Here is a 27,837-nt window from a genome sequence, read left to right as displayed (position 1 = left end):
ACAGCAATAGCACACTGTCACTGTTAGGCACGAAATACAACGTATAACACTGGAAAAAGGATGGGGGCTGGAATTGCCTCCTGAAAACCAGGAGCCAACCCCAGTACACAGGAGGACACGTATACACTGGTGAAGACTGATAGAACACTTACCAGACACAAAGAACCGAGAAGAAACAGAAACAGAAGGGAAGAAACAAAGAGGCAGAGGCAAGAACTAGGAACAGGCACAGACTGAAGCAAAGGCAGGACTAGGACTTGAAAACAGGGCGCAAACTTCTGGCTGGGACAAACAGAGACAGGACTGGGAAACTGAGAACAGGCTCTGGCTGGAACAGGCAAGGACAGGGCTGGAATACAGGGAGTAGGAAAAGAGCAGTAAACAGGACTGGGAAACAGAGAGCAGGTTCAGGCTGAAACAAGGCAGGAGCAGGGCAGAGAAACAGGGAGCAGGCTCTGGAAGAAACAAACAGGTACAAGGCTAAGGAGTACGGAGCAGACTCTGGCTGGAACAAGCAGGAACAGGGCAGAGAAACAGGAAACAGGATCAAGCTGGAACAGAACAGGAACAAAACTGGAACACCATCTGACAAAGGGTCTGTAACACAAAGGAATCGAAGTCCGATGCACGACAGGGAGCTTGAGGAAATGGCTGCTTATAAGCAGTTCCCAGCTGGGCTGCACAGGAAAGGTCACAGGTGTGTGTGGTTTCGGACACTTGCAAGTCCTGGAGGAGAGGATCCAGTGAAAAGGAGCAACTGGACTTCTCCCATAGAAGACAATGGAAAACAGAATACAGGTTTTCCTGACTACCAAGCTGTGCATTATGGGATTTGCAGTCCCAAGAAGCAAATGTAGTCCTACACAAGTGTACCATGGAGAAAAGAGAAACAAACAGGAGTCAGCAAGGGACTCTAGATAGGTGTTCAAGGTGATTCCCAGGCTTCTGACAGTCCCCTTACAGCGCCCCCTGGAAATGGGACGACAGAGTCGTAACAGTTGAACAGCGTCGGGCTTAGGGAGAAGCCTTGGAGTACGCCACAGATAATGTTGGTGGCTTCGGAGCGGAAGGGAGGGAGTCGGACTCTCTGGGTTCTGCTGGAGAGGAAGAAGGAGATCCAGTTGAGGTCTTTTTCTTGTATTCCGGCTTCGTGGAGGCGTGTTAGTAGGGTGTGGTGGCAGACCGTGTCGAAGGCTGTGGAGAGGTCCAGGAGGAGGAGGGCTGATGTTTTGCCGTTGTCCATGTGCTGTCTGATGTCGTCTGTGGCGGCGAGGAGGGCAGTTTCGGTGCTGTGGTTGCGTCTGAAACCGGACTGGGAGGGGTCCAGGATGGAGTAGTCCTCTAGGTGGTGGGTGAGCTGAGTGTTGACGATCTTCTCGATGACCTTTGCCGGGAAGGGGAGGAGGGAGATCGGGCGGAAGTTTTTGAGGTCGTTGGGGTCTGCCTTGTGTTTCTTGAGGAGGGCGTGGATTTCGGCTTGCTTCCAGCTTTCCGGGAAGGTTGCGGGTTCGAAGGATAAGTTGATGATGTTTCGAAGTTGGGGGGCGATGGTAGAGTCGGCTTTGTTGTAGACGTGGTGGGGGCATGGGTCTGAGGGGGATCCTGAGTGGATGGAGTTCATGATCTTGCAGGTTTCCGAGTCGTCTACGTAGGTCCAGGCGGTCTGGCGGTTGGTGTAGGTGGAGCTGTTGGAGGTGGGGTCTGGCGGAGGCGTGGTGTTGAGGCTGTCGTGGATGTCGGCGATCTTCTGATAGAAGCGTTGGCGCTGGGGTTGGATAGCTCTTTTATGATGCAGAAGAGTTCCTTGCTGTTGTGTGCGTTGTTGTTCAGGCGTTCTGTGAAGTGGGAGCGTTTGGCGAGTCGGATTAGCTGGTGGTGCTTGCGGGTGGCTTCCTTGTGGGCTGTCAGGTTGTCTGGTGTCCGCTCGAGGAGCCATTTCTTCTTTAGTTTCTGGCAGGTGCGTTTGGAGGTGATGAGTTCGTCCGTGAACCAGGCGGCTTTTTTCTTTCCTTGGTTATCGGTGGGCTTTTTGAGAGGTGCGAGGGTGTTGGCCCAGTCGTTGATCCACTGTCGTAGGTTGATGGCGGCAGTGTCTGGGTCGGTGGGGTCAGTAGGCAGGTTCTGGGCGAGGGTGCTGGTCAGTTGGTCTTCGGTGACTTTGCTCCAGCGGCGGTGAGGTGGTAGTTGGATGCGGTGGTGTGTGGTGTGCTTCTTGAATGTGAAGTGGACGCAGTGGTGGTCGGTCCAGTGGAGTTCAGTGGTGTGGCTGAAGGTGACGTGGTTGCTTGCGGAGAAGATTGGATCGAGCGTGTGGCCGGCGATGTGGGTGGGTGTGTTTACCAGTTGTCTGAGGCCGAGGTTGGAGAGGTTGTCGATCAGAGATGTGGTGTTGGCATCGTTGTTGTTTTCCAGGTGGAAATTGAGGTCTCCAAGGAGGATGTAGTTCATAGAGGCGAGGGCGTGGGTGCTCGTGAGGTCGGCGATGGAGTCGCTGAAGGGTGCTCGTGGTCCTGGGGGTCGGTAGATGAGCGTTCCCCTGAGGGTGGTGTTTGGGTCAGTGTGGATCCGGAAGTGCAGGTGTTCGGCGGTCTTGAGGGTGTCGTCCGTGTGGGTGTGGATTTTGAGGGTGGATTTGTGGACGATGGCTATTCCTCTTCCGATTCCGTTGGGGCGGTCTCTTCTGGTGATCTTGTAGCCGCCCGGGATGGCTATGGCGATGTCAGGTGCTGAGGATTCGTTCCACCAGGTTTCGGTCAGGAAGGCTACGTCTGGGGCGGTGGTGTCGAGCAGGTCCCAGAGCTCGATGGCGTGCTTTCGTGCGGAGCGTGTGTTGAGAAGTATGCAGTGGAGGTGGTTAGTGCTGGTTGTTTTAGGTTTCCTTGTTCTGTTGCAGGTGAAGTTGCAGGCGTGGCAGGAGAAGGGTCATTTGGTGTGCTTCGTGTGGCCTGTTAGCAAGCTGCGGAAGGGCCGGGGTTGAGGGCGATGAGTTCGCTGGCCGAGTAGCGATGTCTGGTGGTGCGGGGGGCGTGCGGACCGGGGGGGGGGGTGGCGCTGGGCACGGTCCAGGCGCGGACCGGCGCAGACGGGCTTGCCTCTGGCTGCCTCTGGCGCGGACGCGCAGCGCCAGCCATCAAGAAGGGAGGGGGAGGGTGGAGCAGCTGGGAGGCGGGAGGGAGTCACAAATACGGCGAAAACGGCACAGTGCACACGGGTCTAGCGACGCTTACCAGAAGCCCACTAGACACCAGGGATGAGGCGCAGGAGGATGCCTGCGGGTGGAGGAGGGCCTCAAACATGCTAGCAGCAGCGTGGGCGGGGGTAAGGGACACGGAGACAGCAAGGTGGTGCTGCGGACATGGGGGGGCGAGCTCTTGACTGAAAACAGGTCAGAGGTCGCTCACCATCGACGCGCAGCGCCAGCCATTAAGAAGGGAGGGGGAGGGAGGAGCAGCTCGGAGGCGGGAGGCGGGAGGGAGCGGCGAATGGGGGCGCGAGGGGGGCGGGCCGCAGGGAGGCAGCAGCAGGGAAAAGCAGCAAGGGGGAGCGCCCAAGGGACGAAAAAAGCGGAAAACACCAAAAAGGCACGAATTGGAAGAAAAAGCACAAAGGCACAAAAGGCAAATCACAGAATACATAGTACAGTCACAAATACGGTAAACAGCACAATGCACAAGCGGAATACAGCAATCTAAGAAAGGCACAGATGGGGGCAAAAGCGCAAGGAAGCAAGGCGCAGAGAGGCAGAGTACAGACACAAATACGGCGGAAGAGGCACAATGTAAAAGCGTATTACAGCAATCTGAAAAGGCACAAATGGGGGCAAGAGCGCAAGGAGGCAAGGCGCAGAAAAACAAATTACAGTCACAAATACGGCGAAAACGGCACAGTGCACACGGGTCTAGCGACGTTTACCAGAAGCCCACTAGACACCAGGGCTGAGGCGCAGGAGGATGCCTGCGGGTGGAGGAGGTTCTCGAACACGCTAGCAGCAGCGTGGGCGAGGGTCAGGGACACGGAGACAGCAAGGTGGTGCTGCGGACGTGGGGGGGCGAGCTCTTGACCGAAAACAGGTCAGAGGTCGCTCACCCTCGACGCGCAGCGCCAGCCATTAAGAAGGGAAGGGGGAGCAGCTGGGAGGCAGGAGGCGAGAGGGAGCGGCGAATGGGGGCGCGAGGGGGGCGGGCCGCAGGGAGGCAGCGGCAGGGAAAAGCAGCAAGGGGGAGCGCCCAAGGGACGAAAAAAGCGGAAAACACCAAAAAGGCACGAATTGGAAGAAAAAGCACAAAGGCACAAAAGGCAAATCACAGAATACATAGTACAGTCACAAATACGGTAAACGGCACAATGCACAAGCGGAATACAGCAATCTAAGAAAGGCACAGATGGGGGCAAAAGCGCAAGGAAGCAAGGCGCAGAGAGGCAGAGTACAGACACAAATACGGCGGAAGAGGCACAATGTAAAAGCGTATTACAGCAATCTGAAAAGGCACAAATGGGGGCAAGAGCGCAAGGAGGCAAGGCGCAGAAAAACAAATTACAGTCACAAATACGGCGAAAACGGCACAGTGCACACGGGTCTAGCGACGCTTACCAGAAGCCCACTAGACACCAGGGATGAGGCGCAGGAGGATGCCTGCGGGTGGAGGAGGGCCTCGAACACGCTAGCAGCAGCGTGGACGGGGGTCAGGGACACGGAGACAGCAAGGTGGTGCTGCGGACGTGGGGGGGGCGAGCTCTTGACCGAAAACAGGTCAGAGGTCGCTCACCCTCGACATGCAGCGCCAGCCATTAAGAAGGGAGGGGGGAGGGAGGAGCAGCTGGGAGGCAGGAGGCGGGAGGGAGCGGCGAATGGGGGCGCGAGGGGGGCAGGGCCGCAGGGAGGCAGCGGCATGGAAAAGCAGCAAGGGGGAGCGCCCAAGGGGCGAAAAAAGCGGAAAACACCAAAAAGGCACGAATTGGAAGAAAAAGCACAAAGGCACAAAAGGCAAATCACAGAATACGGAGTACAGTCACAAATACGGTAAACAGCACAATGCACAAGCGGAATACAGCAATCTAAGAAAGGCACAGATGGGGGCAAAAGCGCAAGGAAGCAAGGCGCAGAGAGGCAGAGTACAGACACAAATACGGCGGAAGAGGCACAATGTAAAAGCGTATTACAGCAATCTGAAAAGGCACAAATGGGGGCAAGAGCGCAAGGAGGCAAGGCGCAGAAAAACAAATTACAGTCACAAATACGGCGAAAACGGCACAGTGCACACGGGTCTAGCGACGCTTACCAGAAGCCCACTAGACACCAGGGATGAGGCGCAGGAGGATGCCTGCGGGTGGAGGAGGGCCTCGAACACGCTAGCAGCAGCGTGGACGGGGGTCAGGGACACGGAGACAGCAAGGTGGTGCTGCGGACGTGGGGGGGGCGAGCTCTTGACCGAAAACAGGTCAGAGGTCGCTCACCCTCGACGCGCAGCGCCAGCCATTAAGAAGGGAGGGGGGAGGGAGGAGCAGCTGGGAGGCAGGAGGCGGGAGGGAGCGGCGAATGGGGGCGCGAGGGGGGCAGGGCCGCAGGGAGGCAGCGGCAGGGAAAAGCAGCAAGGGGGAGCGCCCAAGGGGCGAAAAAAGCGGAAAACACCAAAAAGGCACGAATTGGAAGAAAAAGCACAAAGGCACAAAAGGCAAATCACAGAATACGGAGTACAGTCACAAATACGGTAAACGGCACAATGCACAAGCGGAATACAGCAATCTAAGAAAGGCACAGATGGGGGCAAAAGCGCAAGGAAGCAAGGCGCAGAGAGGCAGAGTACAGACACAAATACGGCGGAAGAGGCACAATGTAAAAGCGTATTACAGCAATCTGAAAAGGCACAAATGGGGGCAAGAGCGCAAGGAGGCAAGGCGCAGAAAAACAAATTACAGTCACAAATTCGGCGAAAACGGCACAGTGCACACGGGTCTAGCGACGCTTACCAGAAGCCCACTAGACACCAGGGATGAGGCGCAGGAGGATGCCTGCGGGTGGAGGAGGGCCTCGAACACGCTAGCAGCAGCGTGGGTGGGGGTCAGGGACACGGAGACAGCAAGGTGGTGCTGCGGACTTGGGGGGGCGAGTTCTTGATCGAAAACAGGTGCCTCTGCATTGGGTACTTTTTGATGTTTGATCTTTACCTTAATTGTGATTTCTTTCTCTCACCACTTTCTGCCTGGAGATGTGCAGTTTTAAGGAATGCAGGGTTTATGGGACACAGGTCTGCAGGCCCGTCAGAAACAGAGGTAAGAAGGGTCATTATTCGGCATTCAGTGAATTTTTTGAAGGTCCTGTGATGCTAAATGTTTGTATAGATTTACCCTATTTATTAATGAAGAGCTAGCTAACGTCCCTAATACTAATAAATGGTGCCAGATCCACTGTGCTGTGTCTTTACCTGCAGGAAATGTTTTAAACTCTGAGACTGGACTTTGCACTGTTTTTTTTTTTAAGAGTTTGTTGACCTGGGCCTCAAAAAAACGTCTAGCATGCTTCCAAGTCAGTGCTAAGTTCCAAGCATTGCCTGCGGTACTCAGGCCACAATCATTCAATTCATTCAATGCACACCCAGAAAAGTTGCATTAAAATTTGCATTTCTCTTTCAAGACGTGCTCTCAGAAATGGTTGTTGTTAGAAATGGGGTCTCTGGTTGGCAGGCAGTTTGCACTCTGTCCAAGCAGGGACACTCAATCTAGTCAGGGCAAGGGAGATACTAACTTAGGTTAACCCCTGCTCACCCCCTTGGTAGCTTGGCACAAGCAGTCAGACTTATCTCAAAGGAAATGTGTAAAGTATTTGTACCTACACACACAGTAATACAGTGAAAACCCTGCAAAATGGACACCACACCAGTTTAGAAAAATAGGCAATTTTTATCTAAATCAAACAAGGCCAGAACAACAAAATATCCAACATACACAAGTAAAGCTATGAATTTTTAAATTAAAAAGAGTCTTACTCCATAGAAAACAATAGATGCATTGATGTTACACAAAGTACCTGGTCTGCTTCAAAAATAAAGCCGCACGGGCGAGCGTGCATCAGAAAAGTCAGCGATGCACTGATTCCTTACTTGCAAGTGAGGCAGTGAGTCACTTTTTCTCTGGTCGGGTAGGTGATGCGTCATTTTTCTCTCTGCAAGAGAGGGATCGGTCAATTTACAGACGGGCACCTCGTGTCCGAGCAGGTTCACATCAATTTTGATACCTAGCAATGATGCGTGCGAAATCTGACCGCACAAGGATTTTTCAGCCGCAATGCAGTGGTGCGTCGTTTTTAAAGCTGTGTTGCAGTTGGTGTGTCTAAATTTTCCCCGCACAGCTCCAGTGCGTGGATCTCAGTCTTTGTTCCATCAGCTTCACCTTTCAAGGACCCATGGACTGGGTAGAGAGTCCAGGTGCTGGCCGAGGAAGTTTTTGATGGCCATGGGACTTCAAAACATGAAGCATGCTCAGTCGAAGCCCTTGGAAACACTTCACAAGTAGGAAGATACCACAAAGTCCAGTCTTTGTCCTCTTTCAGGCAGAAGCAGCAACTGCAGGCCAACCCAGCAAAGCACAGTCACAGGCAAAGGGGCAGTACTCCTCCAGCTCCTCAGCTCTTCCCCTTGGCAAAGGTTCCTCTTGAGTCCAGAAGTAATCTAAAAATCTGGGGTTTTGGGTCCACTACTTATACTCCTTTCTGCCTTTGAAGTAGGCAAACTTCAAAGGAAAGTACCTTTTGTTGACAAGATCCTGCCTTGCCCAGGCCTGGCCCCAGACACACATCAGGAGGTTGGAGACTTTTGTGTGAGGACAGGCACAGCCCTTTCAGGTTTAAGTGTCAGATCCTCCCTCCCCACTCTAGCTCAGTAGACTCATTGGAATGCACAGGCTACACCCCAGCTCCCTTTGTGTCACTGTCTACAGACAGCTCAACTGTCAGTCTGACCCAGATGTGGATTTCACAAGTTGGCAGAGGCACAAAATGGTTCAGCAAGAAAATTTGTCAAACTGGCATTTTCAAACTGACAATCTAAAAAAAACAGCTTTACCAAAAGATGTCTCTATCTGCTCCCAATGGGAAACCGCACTCAAAAGATATTAAAAGGAAGTTCCTATGTTAACCTATGAGAGGGATAGGCCTTGCAACAGTAAAAACCGAATTTGGCAGCATTTTACTGTCATAAAAAACACATCAGTACATGTCCTACCTTTAACATACACTGCACCCCGCCAATGGCACTACCTAGGGCCTACCTTAGGGGTGCCTTACATGTACAAAAAGGGAAGGTTTGGGCCTGGCAAGTGGGTACACTTGCCAGGTCGAATTTGAAGTTTAAAACTGCACACACAGACACTGCAGTGGCAGGTCTGAGCCATGTTTACAGGGCTACTTATGTAATTTACAGGCCTTGGGCACCTCTAGTGCACTTTACTAGGAACTTACTAATAAATGAAATATGCCAATCATGGAAAAGCCAATTACACATACAGTTTACACAGAAATCTCTTGCACTTTAGCACTGGTCAGAAGTGGTAAAGTGCCCAGAGTCCTCAAGCCAACCAAAACTGGCCAGAGAAAATAGGAGGAAGGAGGCAAAAAGTTTGGGGATGACCCTGCAAAAAGAGCCAGGTCCAACAGTTGTGGACTAAAAGGACATGAATGCTGACTGCTTTCTCAGGATCACCCAGCACATTGTCTAGAAACTAAAAGAAATCAAGTGTCCCTTTTCAAAGGCGTTTATCACAAGAGACCTACAGCTCTATCAAGAGTGTATTATTATTATCATCATTAGGAGGCAGCTGCTGGGCGTGTCTCAAACTCTTCTAAAAGCAGTTCTGGAAACACTGGGCCTGGGTGACCCTACCAACCCAATCCCAGCACATCAAGTGACGTTTCAGTCACATTGGTGACCTTGAATAAAAAGTTTTTCTATGGACAAATCCTTGGTCCAGGATGTTCTCACCTGCTCCTGATCTGACATTTGGTCCTCCATATAGGGTAAATAGCAAGTGAGGTCCCTGACATTTCTTCACCCAGTAGCGCCTCTTCCATGGAGGTTTCAGAAGAGGAGGATGAGTAATGCCATCTTTTGGGCCTTTAGTGTCAGTAAGGTCAGTCATGCTTTAATGGAAGCAAATGCACTGCAGCAGATCAAACGTGCTCTGGCACCTGTTCTATAAGGCATAAATAAATAAAGGTGAGACACCCACATACGTGCACATACACAGACACATATGCACACACACCCACCCATGCACACAATTTCACATACAGATACACACACACGCACGCACACACACACACACACACACACACACACTGGAATAGGGGACAACCATCACAAAGGACCTAGCAATTCTGAGTCTGCATGGTTCTTCCTCATTGTAGGGACATTATTTTGTAATGGCAGTAAACTCATAGGGGAAAGATACTGGCTGGGAAAGTTAATTCAAGCCCAGGTATCTGCCCATGCAATTTACACAATACTCATAATCGGGCTCTAGGTCTTTGATCTATTTCTACTGCTGGAGGCATCGAAGGACATTCCCCTGTCTGTAATACAGACCCATGAGGTGTTGAATGAAATAACTGATCCCTAGACAGAGGACAGCTTTGGAGAATGTCACTAGGAGACCAGCATTGCCACAATCTACCCAGGAAAGGGTGGTAAACCTGTTGATTGATAGGTGGGTGATTCTCTGCCCTCCACAGAAGTACTCTTTCTCAGTCTGCGACCAGAACAAATGACAAAGTTGCCTTCAGTCATTGCCACAAAACTGACTGCGAGAACTCCATGTTGCCACAAGCCGCATTTCGCTCTGACCGAGGCAGGGAGCTCTCGCTCTCTTCGCAGTGCTTAATTTGTAAAAGGTATCTTACAGGTGGTACCAGTGCAGCTTGTACCAACCACTTATTGCTTCTACCAGGGCAGACAAATGCTAGTGACACGATCACCTATTAACCTTCACACTTGGGTACACTGTGCACAAAAATAGATTGTTCCTTGTTGACTATAAGGAATAAGTGCAGTTGGAGGAAAATAATTGCTGGTGCTGAGCACCGGTAAACACCAGTGCAAATTATGTGCATTGTCTCCCAAACTGTTTCACCAGCCTTCCCAGTTAACAGCTGAATCCAGAAAGCTCAGTAACTGACTGCATTCATATAGCGCCCACCATCGGGGTCTTTTGGCACAGTTCTAAATATACTTTTGCCACACACAAAACTCTTCAGCCTTTCACTGAAGACAAAACGATTGATTGAGAACTTAGGGCCTGATTTAGACAGGGGCGGCTCCTCCGTTAGGGCGGAGGAGCATCACCCCCGCCAGCGGCAGAAGTTGCAAAACCTTTCACAACAAAAGGATAATAAACTGTGTTTATTATCCTTTTGTTGTGTAAGGGGAGGGGCATTGGGGGTGACAAGCAGTGAGGCGAGTGCACTGTGCACTCCCCTCAGAGCGCATGTGTGTTTGAGCGGCTGTCTCGGCCGGTCAAACACACATGAGCATTGTGCTCTTTCTAGCCTGGCACTGTGTTGCCAGGCTGGAGAGAGCAGGCACAGGCTCCCAGGCTGTCTGGGAGCACCCTGGCTGGGCGCTCCTAGCCAATCCTGCGGCTGCTATGAACAGCGTCAGGATTGTCCGCAGGGCAGGCTGGGAACCTGTGCCTGCAGCAACGGGAGAAACAGCAATGGCGCGGCAGCGCATCAGGTAATTTTTAAAAATTACATTTTACACCCTGCTACCACCACCCCTCCACCCGTGCGTGTCGCACCTGCCCAGCCCACTCTGAGCACAGCGAGCTGAGACTGGATTTAGAGTGAGGCAGACAGGTTACTGGTTCACCAACATAACGGATATCCCTCCGTATTACAAGTGCCTCATATCCCATGACACTTGTAATATGGCAGAAAGGATATCCGGCAAGATTGTGACACATTAACCTGTCCAGTCCAACTCAAAATCAGGCCCTTAATCTCTAAACGGAGAGCATTCCATGGTGTCGGCGCCATTATGGGAAAAAGTAGTCAATGGGTGATACTAAATTGAATTTAAGGACTACACATTTGATAGATCTTTACTACAAAGCTCACTGAATAAGGACTGGCCAGAACCTGTAGTTGACCTGATGGTGTAAAACATTTAAACAATGAGAAAAGAATCAGGGATGCAATCCGGGCATCATACTTACATGTACAACCTTCTATCCTCATCCAATGAAGCTCTTTCACACACGTCTTTAAACTTCCTGTGGATCACTTGGATATTTCTTGGAAGAAAAGAGAGTCACACTCATTTATGTGTTAATGTGACCCTTGTTGAGCACCCTAAAAGTTCACCATCTTTAGTTGCAGTCTCTTTATGGAGGTGGATCAACCGACAATCAAAAGTGATAAGTAAAAAAGTATAGGTTCAAAGTGAAAATACATAGGTGTAGGTGGAAACTAAACCTGTAACCTTAATAGAATGCACACGAGGGGCGCTGAAGGTGGATGTGAATGTTACAAGCAAAACGAAATCAGGGCTTTCCAATGTTGGACCGCAAGGGCGAAGATCCAAATCAGTTTTTTCGGATTCATAGGCATGCAATAAATTTAACACAATCTAACACAAACTCCTTTACATAGCAATTAGTGATTATAAAATACTCACAAACTTTAAAGCCTCAAAACCTGTATGTCATATGATTGGCAGTGTGTGTGTGTCACACCATCACAAGGTGGCATACAAATACCAGCGGAATGGCCTGAGGCGGACAGGGACGGCGCAGCCTGGGTTACAACACAGACTGCTGATGTGTTGAAGGTTTAAAACATGATTTAGGTCATGGTAGGCGCTACTGTGTGACACCCGAGACCACCAAGGCATGATCGTCCCTGAAAAGATGGTAAAATGATCGCCATGCGCAGGAAGAAAACTCCCTACACATCATCACCATTGTTTTTCTGAAACTATGAAAATATACTCCTCCTTTTGGAGTAGTTTTTTTAAAAACAAAACTTTGCAAAGCTGTGTTGCATTCAATGGAGCAGCCACAACTGTGTACGACAGCAGTAGTAGGAAGGGATACCTTTAATCACCGTATTAAAAGTGACAGTTATCCCTCCCCCCCGGAAGTGACGTCATTTCTGGTGGCTGGGACTTCCGGTGTCCCTGAAAGCCCTCCCCAGAAGTGACGTGGGTGCATGGGGGTGTCACATGGTCTGTGACCTCATGGTGTTGCAGAGTAGAGCCCACCCTTTTTTAAATGTTGCATATAAGGAGCTGGTTAGAACCGGCTGTCAAACCATGAACCAATGCTGAAACAGCTTGTCAAGGCGCCATGAAGAGATACAATCCAATCGCCAGAAAATCCGCCTCCTCAGGGGCCCTGAACACTATTGGTAGATATTACCGGACCATAACACCTCTTACGATGGATGAGAATGCACAACAGGCTGTCCCTGACGCCCAGGATACCAACGTTACCGGTTTTCAAGAGGAACTTTGCCAGCGGCTTGAAAAGCTCAACCTCAAGGATGTGTCAACCCTGATATCCCCTATTAAGGGGGTCAGCAGTGACAGCGATGCCTCGAAAGATGAATTAAGTGTTGCATCGAACTTCATCGACGTTGAAGATGTTGAAGAATGTGTAGCACCACCGAATTAGCCCATCTATGAAGACATAGGATTCCAGGAGGACCCCGAGTCAGAGGCCGTTGTTGTACAGCCGTCAGTTGTAAGCTCCGACGATGTTTCTACCCCGATGGACCTCTGCGACTCCCAAGATTTCAGAGGAGCCTCTGAGTGTGGCGAGAATGTTGAGGTTTGTAAAGACATTTTCTTCTTTTTTTTTATGCATGTATACTCTGGTGTCATACTTTTAACTAATAATGTGTCTTGTGCTTTCTGTTTGAACCCTAGAAAGCAACTGAAGAAAGAGATCCTCTAGAAGGGTCCACGCCTAAGGTTAACGCCTTAAATTTTTACTGCTTATGCTGTTCCAGACAGTCTGAAAGTATTACAAGCCAGAACAAAGAGCCTCGTAAGAAATGTGTTTGCACCTACACTAGCCGCGATTTTGAAAAGGAAACTCCGGCGTTCCCTATGACGCCATATGGCCAGTTAAAGGTTTTGCAGCGACCGTTGTGAACACGTGTGTTAAATGGGATTATTATGACCTTTGTTACGGGCATAAAATTAATGAACCTCAGCAGGAGGCTCACGAATGTCTATACGAGACGTACACTGCAAGAACAATTCTCCACATTTGTAGCCGGCTAGACCCTCACCGGGTATATCATTTGTTAAGGGTGGTGTACGGGCTGTCAGCTGTGAAGAAAAGTTTCCACGGTGATATGATTAAGGTCTTGGCTGCGGCTGTCAATGAGATCCGATACGCTGCTGAGCCCTGCTCAAAACTCGACCGTATGCATGGGATGTGTCCCCACTTTGACAAAAGTATGATAGAAAGGGTTATAGAAAGACGAATGTGTGACATTTATTAAAAAAACAGAAGAATGAGGTCTTTAGCCCCACGAAAGCTGTTTTAAAAAAAATAAAAATAAAATAAAGCAGACTATAAATGTATTACTTAACGCTCCATACTTACTCACTTTTAGGCGGGGAATCCAAGTATCGAGATGCAAGATGTCTATGAGTTACACCCGGGCTACATCTGTATCGGGAGATTGATATTTGTGCTGGTTAAAGAAAGAATCGCTGAAATACAACCTGTGACTCTGCGGTATCTGAACATTTCGGAACCTTCGGCCTTGTTGCAATGCAGCAGTTATGTGTGTATCGCCAAGTGGTGTATCAATGGCCGGCTCAACGCATCTGTTAAATGCCGGAACTCGGACAAAGATCACGATCGCAAGTTAAGACTTTCACCAGTGACTGGGATACACGCAGCTTTGGAGCACATGACTGAAGATTATCTCACAAATAAAGGTTCTGCATTGTCCTACCTAGAACTGTATGAACTGTTGAATTCAGTCAGTATCCTGAACGTTCAGAGTTATAGGCGTGGGGAGCGGGAAGTCATGTCTAGAGCTATTGAGAGTATAGCTATAAAAATATCAAAGTTCGTGACGCTTAGGGTTTGTAAAAGGACCTGCTCTGAGTAACATGTGTAACGGGTGTTGTACTATGTATACGATTGTAAAAAGGCCCCAGCTGGCCATCGTTTTGACATCTATAAGCTATGTATCACAAAATGTCAAATACACGCTGTTGTGTAGCCCAGCCACACTTTTATGTTTTTTATGTTTAATAAAATGACCTTACACAAAACAGGCGTCTTTCATTTCGTGGTGATGGTGGGTGACAAAATGACGGGTGCAGCTTTAAAGAAGTTTTATTACGATAAACAGGGGGTTGGAAGCTTCGGAGGCTCAGAAGCTCTATTTAGAAGGGCTCGAGCTGAAAATGAATCCGTAAAACGTGCCAGTGTGAAGACATGGTTAGCTGGGGAAGAGGCTTATTCGCTCCACAAACCGGCCAGGAGACGCTTTAAGAGGAGGGCCACCGTTGTTGGCGCACAGCTCGATTATCAGTGGCAAACTGACATAATCAGCCTCAAAGATCTAGCAAAACATAACAATGGCTCCATGTATATATTAACCGTCATAGATGTCTTGTCCAAGTACGCCTATGCAGAGTCATCAAACGATAAAAGTGGTACCAGCGTCACATCTGCTTTTAAAGACATCTTCGCTCGCGGTCGCGTGCCTCAGAAACTACAAACAGACGCCGGAAAGGAATTTTTAAACAAACCTTTCCAAAAATTATTAAACCAGCACGCTGTTCAACATTTTGTAACGCACACAGAGGTAAAGGCTGCGGTTGTAGAGCGTTTTAACCGTACTTTAAAGTCAAAGATGTGGCGATATTTCACCGCCAACAACACCTACAGATACGTGGATGTTCTACAGGCTTTTATAGATGTTTATAACGCCACCTACCACAGGACAATCAAAATGGCCCCCGTTGAGGTAACGAGGGATAATTTGTTAATGGTGTGGAGAACGGTGTACGGTGGGTGTCTCACGCCGAAGGTCAAGAAACCGTCTTTAAAAGAAGGGGATCATGTCAGGGTTTCAAAGTTGAAAGGTGTCTTCACCAAAGGCTACCAACAGACATTCAGCAATGAGATATTTATAGTGGAAAGTGTTGAGTTTAAAGAGGGGGTATATTTTTACAGGTTAAAGGACTACAATGGTGAAAAGGTAGCAGGTGTCTTTCACAACGAAGAATTACATAAGGTTCCCTACGATCCGAACAGGGTGTACAGGGTCGAAAAGGTTCTGAAACGGAAAGGGAGCGGTGCCAGGAGACAGGCGCTGGTCAAATGGCGAGGGTGGCCCGAGAATGTTAACAGTTGGGTTCTGGCCAGCTCGCTGCACGGTGTGTGAGGTCAAGCTGTAAGCGCCAAGTTGGAGAACTCACCTTTTTATATCACGCTACCATCCAATGCTTCGAAGGACATGTTCCCAGACAATCAGATTTTGAGTTATACGGTGAAACTGGCAAAGCCAGTGGATTTGAAAGGACCCTGGGAGGTGGCGCTAACGGAAATACAGTACCCTAGAACTTGGAATACATTTACAAAGTCCGAGGTTAAATTTCATATAAAGCGCCCTCAGGATGCCCTGACCTTTCCCCTGACTTTCCCACACGGCTATTACCTAACCGTAGCGTTGGTGATCGAGGCCATCAACAAATCTATAAGCAGCGTTGAAGAGTATGCGAATATATATCTGGTATCGGATTACGTTAGAAGAAAAGTCTTTCTTAAAGCCCCTGAGTATGATACTAGGTTTAAATGTACTGGTAAATTACAACGGATTTTAGGGACCGTACAACATGTGCAAAGGCAGGTGGATCCAGACCCTACATGCCCCGATATTAACAGTGGATTTTATACACTCTACGTTTATAGCGATATTGTGGAACCGCAGAGGGTCGGGACAGTTATTCACCTTTGTTGAGATGGGTCCCTGTGCAGGGCGAAAATAACACGATGGTTATGATGCAACATCACAAACTCGACTATGTGGCAATTTCTAAAAACCATTTTGACACTATAACCATCATGGTGTACAACGACCAGTCGGAGCCGGTTGCCTTTAAATACGGGAAAGTTATTGTTAAGCTTCATTTAACCGCTTCTGTGCCTTGGACAAGATCATCTCGTCCAAGGCTACAGTTCCCCTGTGCCTTGGACGAGATCATCTCGTCCATGGCACAGGGGAACTTGGGGGCGCGCTAGCGCGCCCCCCGTGCACCCCCCCCCACCAAGTCGGGGATGGAAGGGGAAGACCTTCCCCTTCCACCCCCGACCCCCCCCACCTCCCCTGTGACATCAGCGCACGCGCGCTGTGTCACAGGGGCCTCCCTAGTCGCGCTGGAAGCTCTGCTTCCAGCGCGATTGAAAAAGAAATGCAAAAGCATTTCTCTTTCAATCGATGGGAGGCCCGGAGGGGCTTCAAAGGGAAGGAAAAGTATTTCCTTCCCTTTGAAGTCCCTCCAAGGGTTTCAAAAGCCGGATTGCTTGCAATCCGGCTTTTGAAACCCCACTAGACACCAGGGATTTTTTTTTTTTTAATTGAAATTGACAAAAGGGAGCGACCCCTTGGGCAAGGGTCGCTCCCAGGGGGGGCATTTTTTTTAGAAGCCCTTTTCTGCCCCCCCCTGGGGTCAGAAAACTCTAGGCACCAGGGAGCATTTTTTTTTTTTTTTCATTTTTTTTTTTTGGTGGGGAGCGACCCCTTAGGCAAGGGTCGCTCCCCTTGGGGGAAAATTATATTTTGGCCATTTCTGCCCCCCTTGGGGGCAGATTGGCCTATTTTGATGAGGCCAATCTGCCCCCAAGGGGGGTAGAAACCACTACAGTGGACACCAGGGAGTTTTTTCTTTGCGTGAATTTCACGCAAAGGGAGCGACCCCTTAGGCAAGGGGCGCTCCCTGGGGGGGAGGGCAATTTATTTTAGGCCATTTCTGCCCCTCCTGGGGACAGATCGGCCTATTATTAGGCCGAACTGCCCCCAGGGGGGGGCAGAACCCACTAGGCGCCAGGGCAATTTTTTTTTTTGTGTGTTTTTTTTTTTTTGTTTGTTTTTTTAGAGATGGGGAGCGACCCATCAGGCAAGAGTCGCTCCCCTGGGGGACAAATTGTATTTAGGCCATTTCTGCCCCCCTTGGGGGCAGATTGGCTGAGTTTAGGTCAACCTGCCCCCAAGGGGGCAGAAACCACTAGGCACAGGGGATTTGTTTTTTGGCGCCAATGTCACACAGGGGGAGCGACCCCGTAGGCAAGGGTCGCTCCCGGGGGGGGGGTAGGGGTTGGGGGGGCAAATTTATTTTAGGCCATTTCTGCCCCCCGGGGGGGGGGCAGAAACCTCTAGGCGCCAGGGGAATTTTTTTTTTTTTCTTTGTTTTTTTTTTTTAGAGATGGGGAGCGACCCATCAGGCAAGAGTCGCTCCCCTGGGGGGCAAATTGTATTTAGGCCATTTCCGCCCCCCTTGGGGGCACATTGGCCGATTTTAGGTCAATCTGCCCCCAAGGGGGCAGAAACCGCTAGGCACCGGGGATTTGTTTTTTGGCGCCAATGTCACGCAGGGGGACCGACCCCGTAGGCAAGGGTCGCTCCCGGGGAGGGGTGGGGGTTGGGGGGTCAAATTTATTTTAGGCCATTTCTGCCCCCCTGGGGGACAGATCGGCCTATTATTAGGCCAAACTGCCCCCCAGGGGGGGGCAGAACCCTCTAGGCGCCAGGGCAATTTTTTTTTTTGTGTTTTTTTTTTTTGTTGTTTCTTTTTTAGAGATGGGGAGCGACCCATCAGGCAAGGGTCGCTCCCCTGGGGGGCAAATTGTATTTAGGCCATTTCCGCCCCCCTTGGGGGAAGATTGGCCGATTTTAGGTCAATCTGCCCCCAAGGGGGCAGAAACCGCTAGGCACCGGGGATTTGTTTTTTGGCGCCAATGTCACGCAGGGGGAGCGACCCCGTAGGCAAGGGTCGCTCCAGGGGGGGAGGGGTGGGGGTTGGGGGGTCAAATTTATTTTAGGCCATTTCTGCCCCCCCTGGGGGCAGATCGGCCTATTATTAGGGCGATCTGCCCCCGGGGGGGGGCAGAAACCTTTAGGCGCCAGGGCAAATTTTGTTTTGTGTTTTTTTTTTTTTTTTTTTGTTTTTTTAGAGATGGGGAGTGACCCATCAGGCAAGGGTCGCTCCCCAGGAGGGCAAATTGTATTTAGACCATTTCTGCCCCCCTGGGGGCAGATTGGCAGAGTTTAGGTCAATCTGCCCCCAAGGGGGCAGAAACCACTAGGCACCGGGGATTTGTTTTTTGGCGCCAATGTCACGCAGGGGGAGCGACCCCGTAGGCAAGGGTCGCTCCCGGGGGGGGAGGGTGGGTGTTGGGGGGGCAATTTTATTTTAGGGCATTTCTGCCCCCCCCCCTGGGGCCGGCTGAGCTACAGGCCAAACACCACAGGTAGGCACCTTGCAAAAAACACCTCTGTTTTCAGTGAAAAAATATGTTGTGTCCACGTTGTGTTTTGGGCCATTTCCTTTTGTGGGCGCTAGGCCTACCCACAGAAGTGAGGTACCATTTTTATCGAGAGACTTAGGGGAACGCTGGGTGGAAATTTGTGGCTCCTCTCAGATTCCAGAACTTTCTGTCACCGAAATGAGAGGAAAAAGTGTTTTTTGGGCCAAATTTTGATGTTTGCAAAGGATTCTGGGTAACATAACCTGGTCAGAGCCCCGCAAGTCACCCCATCTTGGATTCCCCTGGGTTTCTAGTTTTCAAAAATGCACTGGTTTGCTAGGTTTCCTCAGGTGCCGGCTGAGCTACAGGCCAAAATCCACAGGTAGGCACTGCTTTTTATAAAAAAATGTGATGTGTCCACGTTGTGTTTTGGGCCCTTTCCTTTCGTGGGCGCTAGTCCTACCCACACAAGTGAGGTATCATTTTTATCGGGAGACTTGGGGAAACGCTGGGTGGAAGGAAATTTGTGGCTCCTCTCAGATTCCAGAACTTTTTGCCACAGAAATGTGAATAACGTGTTTTTTTAGCCAAATTTTGAGGTTTGCAAAGGATTCTGGGTAACAGAACCTGGTCCGAGCCCCGCAAGTCACCCCATCTTGGATTCCCCCAGGTCTCTAGTTTTCAGAAATGCACAGGTTTGGTAGGTTTCCCTAGGTGCCGGCTGAGCTAGAGGCCAAAATCTACAGGTAAGCACTTCGCAAAAAACACCTCTGTTTTCTTCCAAAAATTTGGATGTGTCCACGTTGCGCTTTGGGGCGTTTCCTGTCGCGGGCGCTAGGCCTACCCACGCAAGTGAGGTATCATTTTTATCGGGAGACTTGGGGCAACGCTGGGTGGAAGGAAATTTGTAGCTCCTCTCAGATTCCAGAACTTTTTGCCACAAAAATGTGAGGAGCATGTGTTTTTTTAGCCAAATTTTGAGGTTTGCAAAGGATTCTGGGTAACAGAACCTGGTCCGAGCTCCGCAAGTCACCCCTCCTTGGATTCCCCTAGGTCTCTAGTTTTCAGAAATGCACAGGTTTGGTAGGTTTCCCTAGGTGCCGGCTGAGCTAGAGGCCAAAATCTACAGGTAGGCACTTCGCAAAAAACACCTCTGTTTTCTCCCAAAATTTTGGATGTGTCCACGTTGCGCTTTGGGGTGTTTCCTGTGCCGGCTCTAGGCCTACCCACGCAAGTGAGGTATCATTTTTATCGGGAGACTTGGGGGAACGCTGGGTGGAAGGAGATTTGTAGCTCCTCTCAGATTCCAGAACTTTCTGCCACAGAAATGTGAGGAACATGTGTTTTTTTAGCCAAATTTTGAGGTTTGCAAAGGATTCTGGGTAACAGAACCTGGTCCGAGCCACGCAAGTCACCCCTCCTTGGATTTCCCTAGGTCTCTAGTTTTCAGAAATGCACAGGTTTGGTAGGTTTCCCTAGGTGCCGGCTGAGCTAGAGGCCAAAATCTACAGGTAGGCACTTCGCAAAAAACACCTCTGTTTTTTTCCAAAATTTATGATGTGTCCACGTTGCGCTTTGGGGTGTTTCCTGTCGCCGGCGCTAGGCCTACCCACGCAAGTGAGGTATCATTTTTATCGGGAGACTTGGGGGAACGCTGGGTGGAAGGAAATTTGTAGCTCCTCTCAGATTCCAGAACTTTCTGCCACAAAAATGTGAAGGAGCATGTGTTTTTTTAGCCAAATTTTGAGGTTTGCAAAGGATTCTGGGTAACAGAACCTGGTCCGAGCCCCGCAAGTCACCCCTCCTTGGATTCCCCTAGGTCTCTAGTTTTCAGAAATGCACAGGTTTGGTAGGTTTCCCTAGGTGCCGGCTGAGCTAAAGGCCAAAATCTACAGGTAGGCACTTCGCAAAAAACACCTCTGTTTTCTCCCAAAATTTAGGATGTGTCCACGTTGCTCTTTGGGGTGTTTCCTGTCGCCGGTGCTAGGCCTACCCACGCAAGTGAGGTATCATTTTTATCGGGAGACTTGGGGGAACGCTGGGTGGAAGGAAATTTGTAGCTCCTCTCAGATTCCAGAACTTTCTGCCACAAAAATGTGAGGAACATCTGTTTTTTTAGCCAAATTTTGATGGTTGCAAAGGATTCTGGGTAACATAACCTGGTCAGAGCCCCGCAAGTCACCCCATCTTGGATTCCCCTGGGTTTCTAGTTTTCAAAAATGCACTGGTTTGCTAGGTTTCCTCAGGTGCCGGCTGAGCTACAGGCCAAAATCCACAGGTAGACACTGCTTTTTATAAAAAAATGTGATGTGTCCACGTTGTGTTTTGGGCCCTTTCCTTTCGTGGGCGCTAGTCCTACCCACACAAGTGAGGTATAATTTTTATCGGGAGACTTGGGGAAACGCTGGGTGGAAGGAAATTTGTGGCTCCTCTCAGATTCCAGAACTTTTTGCCACAGAAATGTGAGTAACGTGTTTTTTTAGCCAAATTTTGAGGTTTGCAAAGGATTCTGGGTAACAGAACCTGGTCCGAGCCCCGCAAGTCACCCCATCTTGGATTCCCCTAGGTCTCTAGTTTTCAGAAATGCACAGGTTTGGTAGGTTTCCTTAGGTGCCGGCTGAGCTAGAGGCCAAAATCTACAGGTAAGCACTTCGCAAAAAACACCTCTGTTTTCTTCCAAAAATTTGGATGTGTCCACGTTGCGCTTTGGGGCGTTTCCTGTCGCGGGCGCTAGGCCTACCCACGCAAGTGAGGTATCATTTTTATCGGGAGACTTGGGGCAACGCTGGGTGGAAGGACATTTGTAGCTCCTCTCAGATTCCAGAACTTTTTGCCACAAAAATGTGAGGAGCATGTGTTTTTTTAACCAAATTTTGAGGTTTGCAAAGGATTCTGGGTAACATCACCTGGTCCGAGCCCCGCAAGTCACCCCTCCTTGGATTCCCCTAGGTCTCTAGTTTTCAGAAATGCACAGGTTTGGTAGGTTTCCCTAGGTGCCGGCTGAGCTAGAGGCCAAAATCTACAGGTAGGCACTTCGCAAAAAACACCTCTGTTTTCTCCCAAAATTTTGGATGTGTCCACGTTGCGCTTTGGGGTGTTTCCTGTCGCCGGCGCTAGGCCTACCCACGCAAGTGAGGTATCATTTTTATCGGGAGACTTGGGGGAACGCTGGGTGGAAGGAGATTTGTAGCTCCTCTCAGATTCCAGAACTTTCTGCCACAGAAATGTGAGGAACATGTGTTTTTTTAGCCAAATTTTGAGGTTTGCAAAGGATTCTGGGTAACAGAACCTGGTCCGAGCCCCGCAAGTCACCCCTCCTTGGATTCCCCTAGGTCTCTAGTTTTCAGAAATGCACAGGTTTGGTAGGTTTCCCTAGGTGCCGGCTGAGCTAGAGGCCAAAATCTACAGGTAGGCACTTCGCAAAAAACACCTCTGTTTTTTTCCAAAATTTAGGATGTGTCCACGTTGCGCTTTGGGGTGTTTCCTGTCGCCGGCGCTAGGCCTACCCACGCAAGTGAGGTATCATTTTTATTGGGGGACTTGGGGGAACGCTGGGTGGAAGGAAATTTGTAGCTCCTCTCAGATTCCAGAACTTTCTGCCACAAAAATGTGAGGAGCATGTGTTTTTTTAGCCAAATTTTGAGGTTTGCAAAGGATTCTGGGTAACGGAACCTGGTCCGAGCCACGCAAGTCACCCCTCCTTGGATTCCCCTAGGTCTCTAGTTTTCAGAAATGCACAGGTTTGGTAGGTTTCCCCAGGTGCTGGCTGAGCTAAAGGCCAAAATCTACAGGTAGGCACTTCGCAAAAAACACCTCTGTTTTCTCCCAAAATTTAGGATGTGTCCACGTTGCACTTTGGGGTGTTTCCTGTCGCCGGCGCTAGGCCTACCCACGCAAGTGAGGTATCATTTTTATCGGGAGACTTGGGGGAACGCTGGGTGGAAGGAAATTTGTAGCTCCTCTCAGATTCTAGAACTTTCTGCCACAAAAATGTGAGGAACATCTGTTTTTTTAGCCAAATTTTGAGGTTTGCAAAGGATTCTGGGTAACAGAACCTGGTCCGAGCCCCGCAAGTCACCCCTCCTTGGATTCCCCTAGGTCTCTAGTTTTCAGAAATGCACAGGTTTGGTAGGTTTCCCTAGGTGCCGGCTGAGCTAGAGGCCAAAATCTACAGGTAGGCCCTTCGCAAAAAACACCTCTGTTTTTTTCCAAAATTTAGGATGTGTCCACGTTGCGCTTTGGGGTGTTTCCTGTCGCCGGCGCTAGGCCTACCCACGCAAGTGAGGTATCATTTTTATCGGGGGACTTGGGGGAACGCTGGGTGGAAGGAAATTTGTAGCTCCTCTCAGATTCCAGAACTTTCTGCCACAGAAATGTGAGGGACGTGTGTTTTGTTAGCCAAATTTTGAGGTTTGCAAAGGATTCTGGGTAACAGAACCTGGTCCGAGCCCCGCAAGTCACCCCTCCTTGGATTCCCCTAGGACTCTAGTTTTCAGAAATGCACAGGTTTGGTAGGTTTCCCTAGGTGCCGGCTGAGCTAGAGGCCAAAATCTACAGGTAGGCACTTCGCAAAAAACACCTCTGTTTTTTCCCAAAATTTAGGATGTGTCCACGTTGCGCTTTGGGATGTTTCCTGTCGCCGGCGCTAGGCCTACCCACGCAAGTGAGGTATCATTTTTATCGGGAGACTTAGGGGAACGCTGGGTGGAAGGAAATTTGTAGCTCCTCTCAGATTCTAGAACTTTCTGCCACAAAAATGTGAGGAACATGTGTTTTTTTAGCCAAATTTTGAGGTTTGCAAAGGATTCTGGGTAACAGAACCTGGTCCGAGCCCCGCAAGTCACCCCTCCTTGGATTCCCCTAGGTCTCTAGTTTTCAGAAATGCACAGGTTTGGTAGGTTTCCCTAGGTGCCGGCTGAGCTAGAGGCCAAAATCTACAGGTAGGCACTTCGCAAAAAACACCTCTGTTTTTTTCCAAAATTTAGGATGTGTCCACGTTGCGCTATGGGGTGTTTCCTGTCGCCGGCGCTAGGCCTACCCACGCAAGTGAGGTATCATTTTTATCGGGAGACTTGGGGGAACGCTGTGTGGAAGGAAATTTGTAGCTCCTCTCAGATTCCAGAACTTTCTGCCACAAAAATGTGAGGGACATGTGTTTTTTTAGCCAAATTTTGAGGTTTGCAAAGGATTCTGGGTAACAGAACCTGGTCCGAGCCCCGCAAGTCACCCCTCCTTGGATTCCCCTAGGTCTCTAGTTTTCAGAAATGCACAGGTTTGGTAGGTTTCCCTAGGTGCCGGCTGAGCTAGAGGCCAAAATCTACAGGTAGGCACTTCGCAAAAAACACCTCTGTTTTTTCCCAAAATTTAGGATGTGTCCACGTTGCGCTTTGGGATGTTTCCTGTCGCCGGCGCTAGGCCTACCCACGCAAGTGAGGTATCATTTTTATCGGGAGACTTGGGGGAACGCTGGGTGGAAGGAAATTTGTAGCTCCTCTCAGATTCCAGAACTTTCTGCCACAGAAATGTGAGGAACATGTGTTTTTTTAGCCAAATTTTGAGGTTTGCAAAGGATTCTGGGTAACAGAACCTGGTCCGAGCCCCGCAAGTCACCCCTCCTTGGATTCCCCTAGGTCTCTAGTTTTCAGAAATGCACAGGTTTGGTAGGTTTCCCTAGGTGCCGGCTGAGCTAGAGGCCAAAATCTACAGGTAGGCACTTCGCAAAAAACACCTCTGTTTTTTTCCAAAATTTAGGATGTGTCCACGTTGCGCTATGGGGTGTTTCCTGTCGCCGGCGCTAGGCCTACCCACGCAAGTGAGGTATCATTTTTATCGGGAGACTTGGGGGAACGCTGGGTGGAAGGAAATTTGTAGCTCCTCTCAGATTCCAGAACTTTCTGCCACAAAAATGTGAGGGACATGTGTTTTTTTAGCCAAATTTTGAGGTTTGCAAAGGATTCTGGGTAACAGAACCTGGTCCGAGCCCCGCAAGTCACCCCTCCTTGGATTCCCCTACGTCTCTAGTTTTCAGAAATGCACAGGTTTGGTAGGTTTCCCTAGGTGCCGGCTGAGCTAGAGGCCAAAATCTACAGGTAGGCACTTCGCAAAAAACACCTCTGTTTTTTTCCAAAATTTAGGATGTGTCCACGTTGTGCTTTGGGGTGTTTCCTGTCGCCGGCGCTAGGCCTACCCACGCAAGTGAGGTATCATTTTTATCGGGAGACTTGGGGGAACGCTGGGTGGAAGGAAATTTGTAGCTCCTCTCAGATTCCAGAACTTTCTGCCACAGAAATGTGAGGAACATGTGTTTTTTTAGCCAAATTTTGAGGTTTGCAAAGGATTCTGGGTAACAGAACCTGGTCCGAGCCCCGCAAGTCACCCCTCCTTGGATTCCCCTAGGTCTCTAGTTTTCAGAAATGCACAGGTTTGGTAGGTTTCCCTAGGTGCCGGCTGAGCTAGAGGCCAAAATCTACAGGTAGGCCCTTCACAAAAAACACCTCTGTTTTTTTCCAAAATTTAGGATGTGTCCACGTTGCGCTTTGGGGTGTTTCCTGTCGCCGGCGCTAGGCCTACCCACGCAAGTGAGGTATCATTTTTATCGGGGGACTTGGGGGAACGCTGGGTGGAAGGAAATTTGTAGCTCCTCTCAGATTCCAGAACTTTCTGCCACAGAAATTTGAGGGACATGTGTTTTGTTAGCCAAATTTTGAGGTTTGCAAAGGATTCTGGGTAACAGAACCTGGTCCGAGCCCCGCAAGTCACCCCTCCTTGGATTCCCCTAGGTCTCTAGTTTTCAGAAATGCACAGGTTTGGTAGGTTTCCCTAGGTGCCGGCTGAGCTAGAGGCCAAAATCTATAGGTAGGCACTTCGCAAAAAACACCTCTGTTTTTTCCCAAAATTTAGGATGTGTCCACGTTGCGCTTTGGGATGTTTCCTGTCGCCGGCGCTAGGCCTACCCACGCAAGTGAGGTATCATTTTTATCGGGAGACTTGGGGGAACGCTGGGTGGAAGGAAATTTGTAGCTCCTCTCAGATTCCAGAACTTTCTGCCACAGAAATGTGAGGAACATGTGTTTTTTTAGCCAAATTTTGAGGTTTGCAAAGGATTCTGGGTAACAGAACCTGGTCCGAGCCCCGCAAGTCACCCCTCCTTGGATTCCCCTAGGTCTCTAGTTTTCAGAAATGCACAGGTTTGGTAGGTTTCCCTAGGTGCCGGCTGAGCTAGAGGCCAAAATCTACAGGTAGGCACTTCGCAAAAAACACCTCTGTTTTTTTCCAAAATTTAGGATGTGTCCACGTTGCGCTATGGGGTGTTTCCTGTCGCCGGCGCTAGGCCTACCCACGCAAGTGAGGTATCATTTTTATCGGGAGACTTGGGGGAACGCTGGGTGGAAGGAAATTTGTAGCTCCTCTCAGATTCCAGAACTTTCTGCCACAAAAATGTGAGGGACATGTGTATTTTTAGCCAAATTTTGAGGTTTGCAAAGGATTCTGGGTAACAGAACCTGGTCCGAGCCCCGCAAGTCACCCCTCCTTTGATTCCCCTAGGTCTCTAGTTTTCAGAAAGGCACAGGTTTGGTAGGTTTCCATAGGTGCCGGCTGAGCTAGAGGCCAAAATCTACAGGTAGGCACTTCGCAAAAAACACCTCTGTTTTCTTCCAAGAATTTGGATGTGTCCACGTTGCGCTTTGGGGCGTTTCCTGTCGCGGGCGCTAGGCCTACCCACACAAGTGAGGTATCTTTTTTATCGGGAGACTTGGGGGAACATAGATTAGCAAAACAAGTGTTATTGCCCCTTGTCTTTCTCTACATTTTTTCCTTCCAAATATAGGAGAGTGTGTAAAAAAGACATCTATTTGAGAAATGCCCTGTAATTCACATGCTAGTTTGGTCACCCCGGAATTCAGATATGTGCAAATAACCACTGCTCCTCAACACCTTATCTTGTGCCCTTTTTGGAAATACAAAGGTTTTCTTGATAGCAATTTTTTACTCTTTATATTTCAGCAAATGAATTGCTTTATACCCAGTATAGAATGAAAACGCACATCAGGGTGCAGCTCATTTATTGGCTCTGGGTTCCTTGGGTTCTTGATGAACTTACAAGCCCTATATATCCCCGCAACCAGAGGAGTCCAGCAGACGTAACGGTATATTGCTTTCGATAATCTGACATTGCAGGGAAAAGTTACAGAGTAAAACGTAGAGAAACATTTATGTTTTTTTCACCTCAATTTCAATATTTTTCTTTTTCAGTTGTTATTTTCTGTAGGAAACCCTTGTAGGATCTACACAAATGACCCCTTGCTGAATTCAGAATTTTGTCTACTTTTCAGAAATGTTTAGGTTTCTGGGATCCAGCATTGGTTTCATGCCCATTTCTGTCACTGACTGGAAGGAGGCTGAAAGCACAAAAAACTGCAAAAATGGGGTATGTCCCAGTAAAATGCCAAAATTGTGTTGAAAAATTGGGTTTTCTGATTCAAGTCTGCCTGTTCCTGAAAGCTGGGAAGCTGCTGAGTTTAGCACCGCAAACCCTTTGCAAAAGGGTTGCGATGGGGTAGGCGATCGGGGCCACTCTAGCATCAGCCTCGATGTTGGCACCATTCGCTTTGGTTATTTTACAGACAAGGTGCTGAAGAATGTTGTTGAGATCAAGGTACATATCCGTGGACCCCGACACATAAAACTCTATTGGTGCAAGTGGTGTCAGAGCGGCCATAGGCGACACTTCCATGAAAAAACTGTTTTCAATGCTGGTCTGTGTGGGTTTGAGAGAAAACAGATCTAACTCAGATTTGGCGCATTCACCCGATGCACAGTGTACGAAGGCCATGATCGATGCTTTAAAAAATATTCGCACTAGAACGAGTTCTCTTCTTCTTCTTGGTCGATCTCTTCCGTCTTACGGCTCTTCTTTTGTGAGGGCCTTTTGAAGTAGTCCTACGCTTCTTATAGGGCATTGGTGGACCCCTACGCCTCGAAGCCCTTCGCTTCCTTTTAACACCAGCAAGCGCTTTGTACATCATCCCAGCTCCTCCTTGGGGCTGTCTGTTCATACGCTCGGTGACCGCAGATGTTACACTACCCACGACATCCTGGGCGATGTTCGTAGCAGCCGCTTTAACATGAGGTTTTGCAATTTCGAACCCTCTTCTCAAAAAGGGCATGGCTCGCCTAAACATGCTCCGGAAGAAACCCCCCAATCCAGCCCCGTACATAACCAGAGCCCCTTGAAAGTAGGGCGGGTGGCCTCCATACCCAGTCTGAACTCTATAATAGTCCCTGTACATAGAGAGATCCCCGTAGGTTTTCATGATGACCATCGCAGCAGCCTAATAGTCACCTTCGCGC

General features: G+C 49.4%; 1 protein-coding gene across 1 annotated transcript in view; it reads right to left on the bottom strand.

Annotated features, from left to right (window-relative positions):
- Positions 1-27,837, bottom strand: part of LOC138282976 (glutathione synthetase-like) — a 309,854-nt gene that overhangs the window by 140,766 nt on the left and 141,251 nt on the right. Inside the window, exon 7 of the mRNA XM_069221064.1 lies at positions 11,203-11,280. Coding sequence (XP_069077165.1) covers positions 11,203-11,280 — 78 coding nt within the window. The remainder of the gene's footprint in view (positions 1-11,202; positions 11,281-27,837) is intronic.

The sequence above is a fragment of the Pleurodeles waltl genome, chromosome 2_2, assembly GCF_031143425.1.
Source record: "Pleurodeles waltl isolate 20211129_DDA chromosome 2_2, aPleWal1.hap1.20221129, whole genome shotgun sequence".
Lineage (NCBI taxonomy): Eukaryota > Metazoa > Chordata > Amphibia > Caudata > Salamandridae > Pleurodeles > Pleurodeles waltl.
Note: the sequence above shows the minus strand (reverse complement) of the source record. Positions and strands in the feature narration are given on the sequence as shown.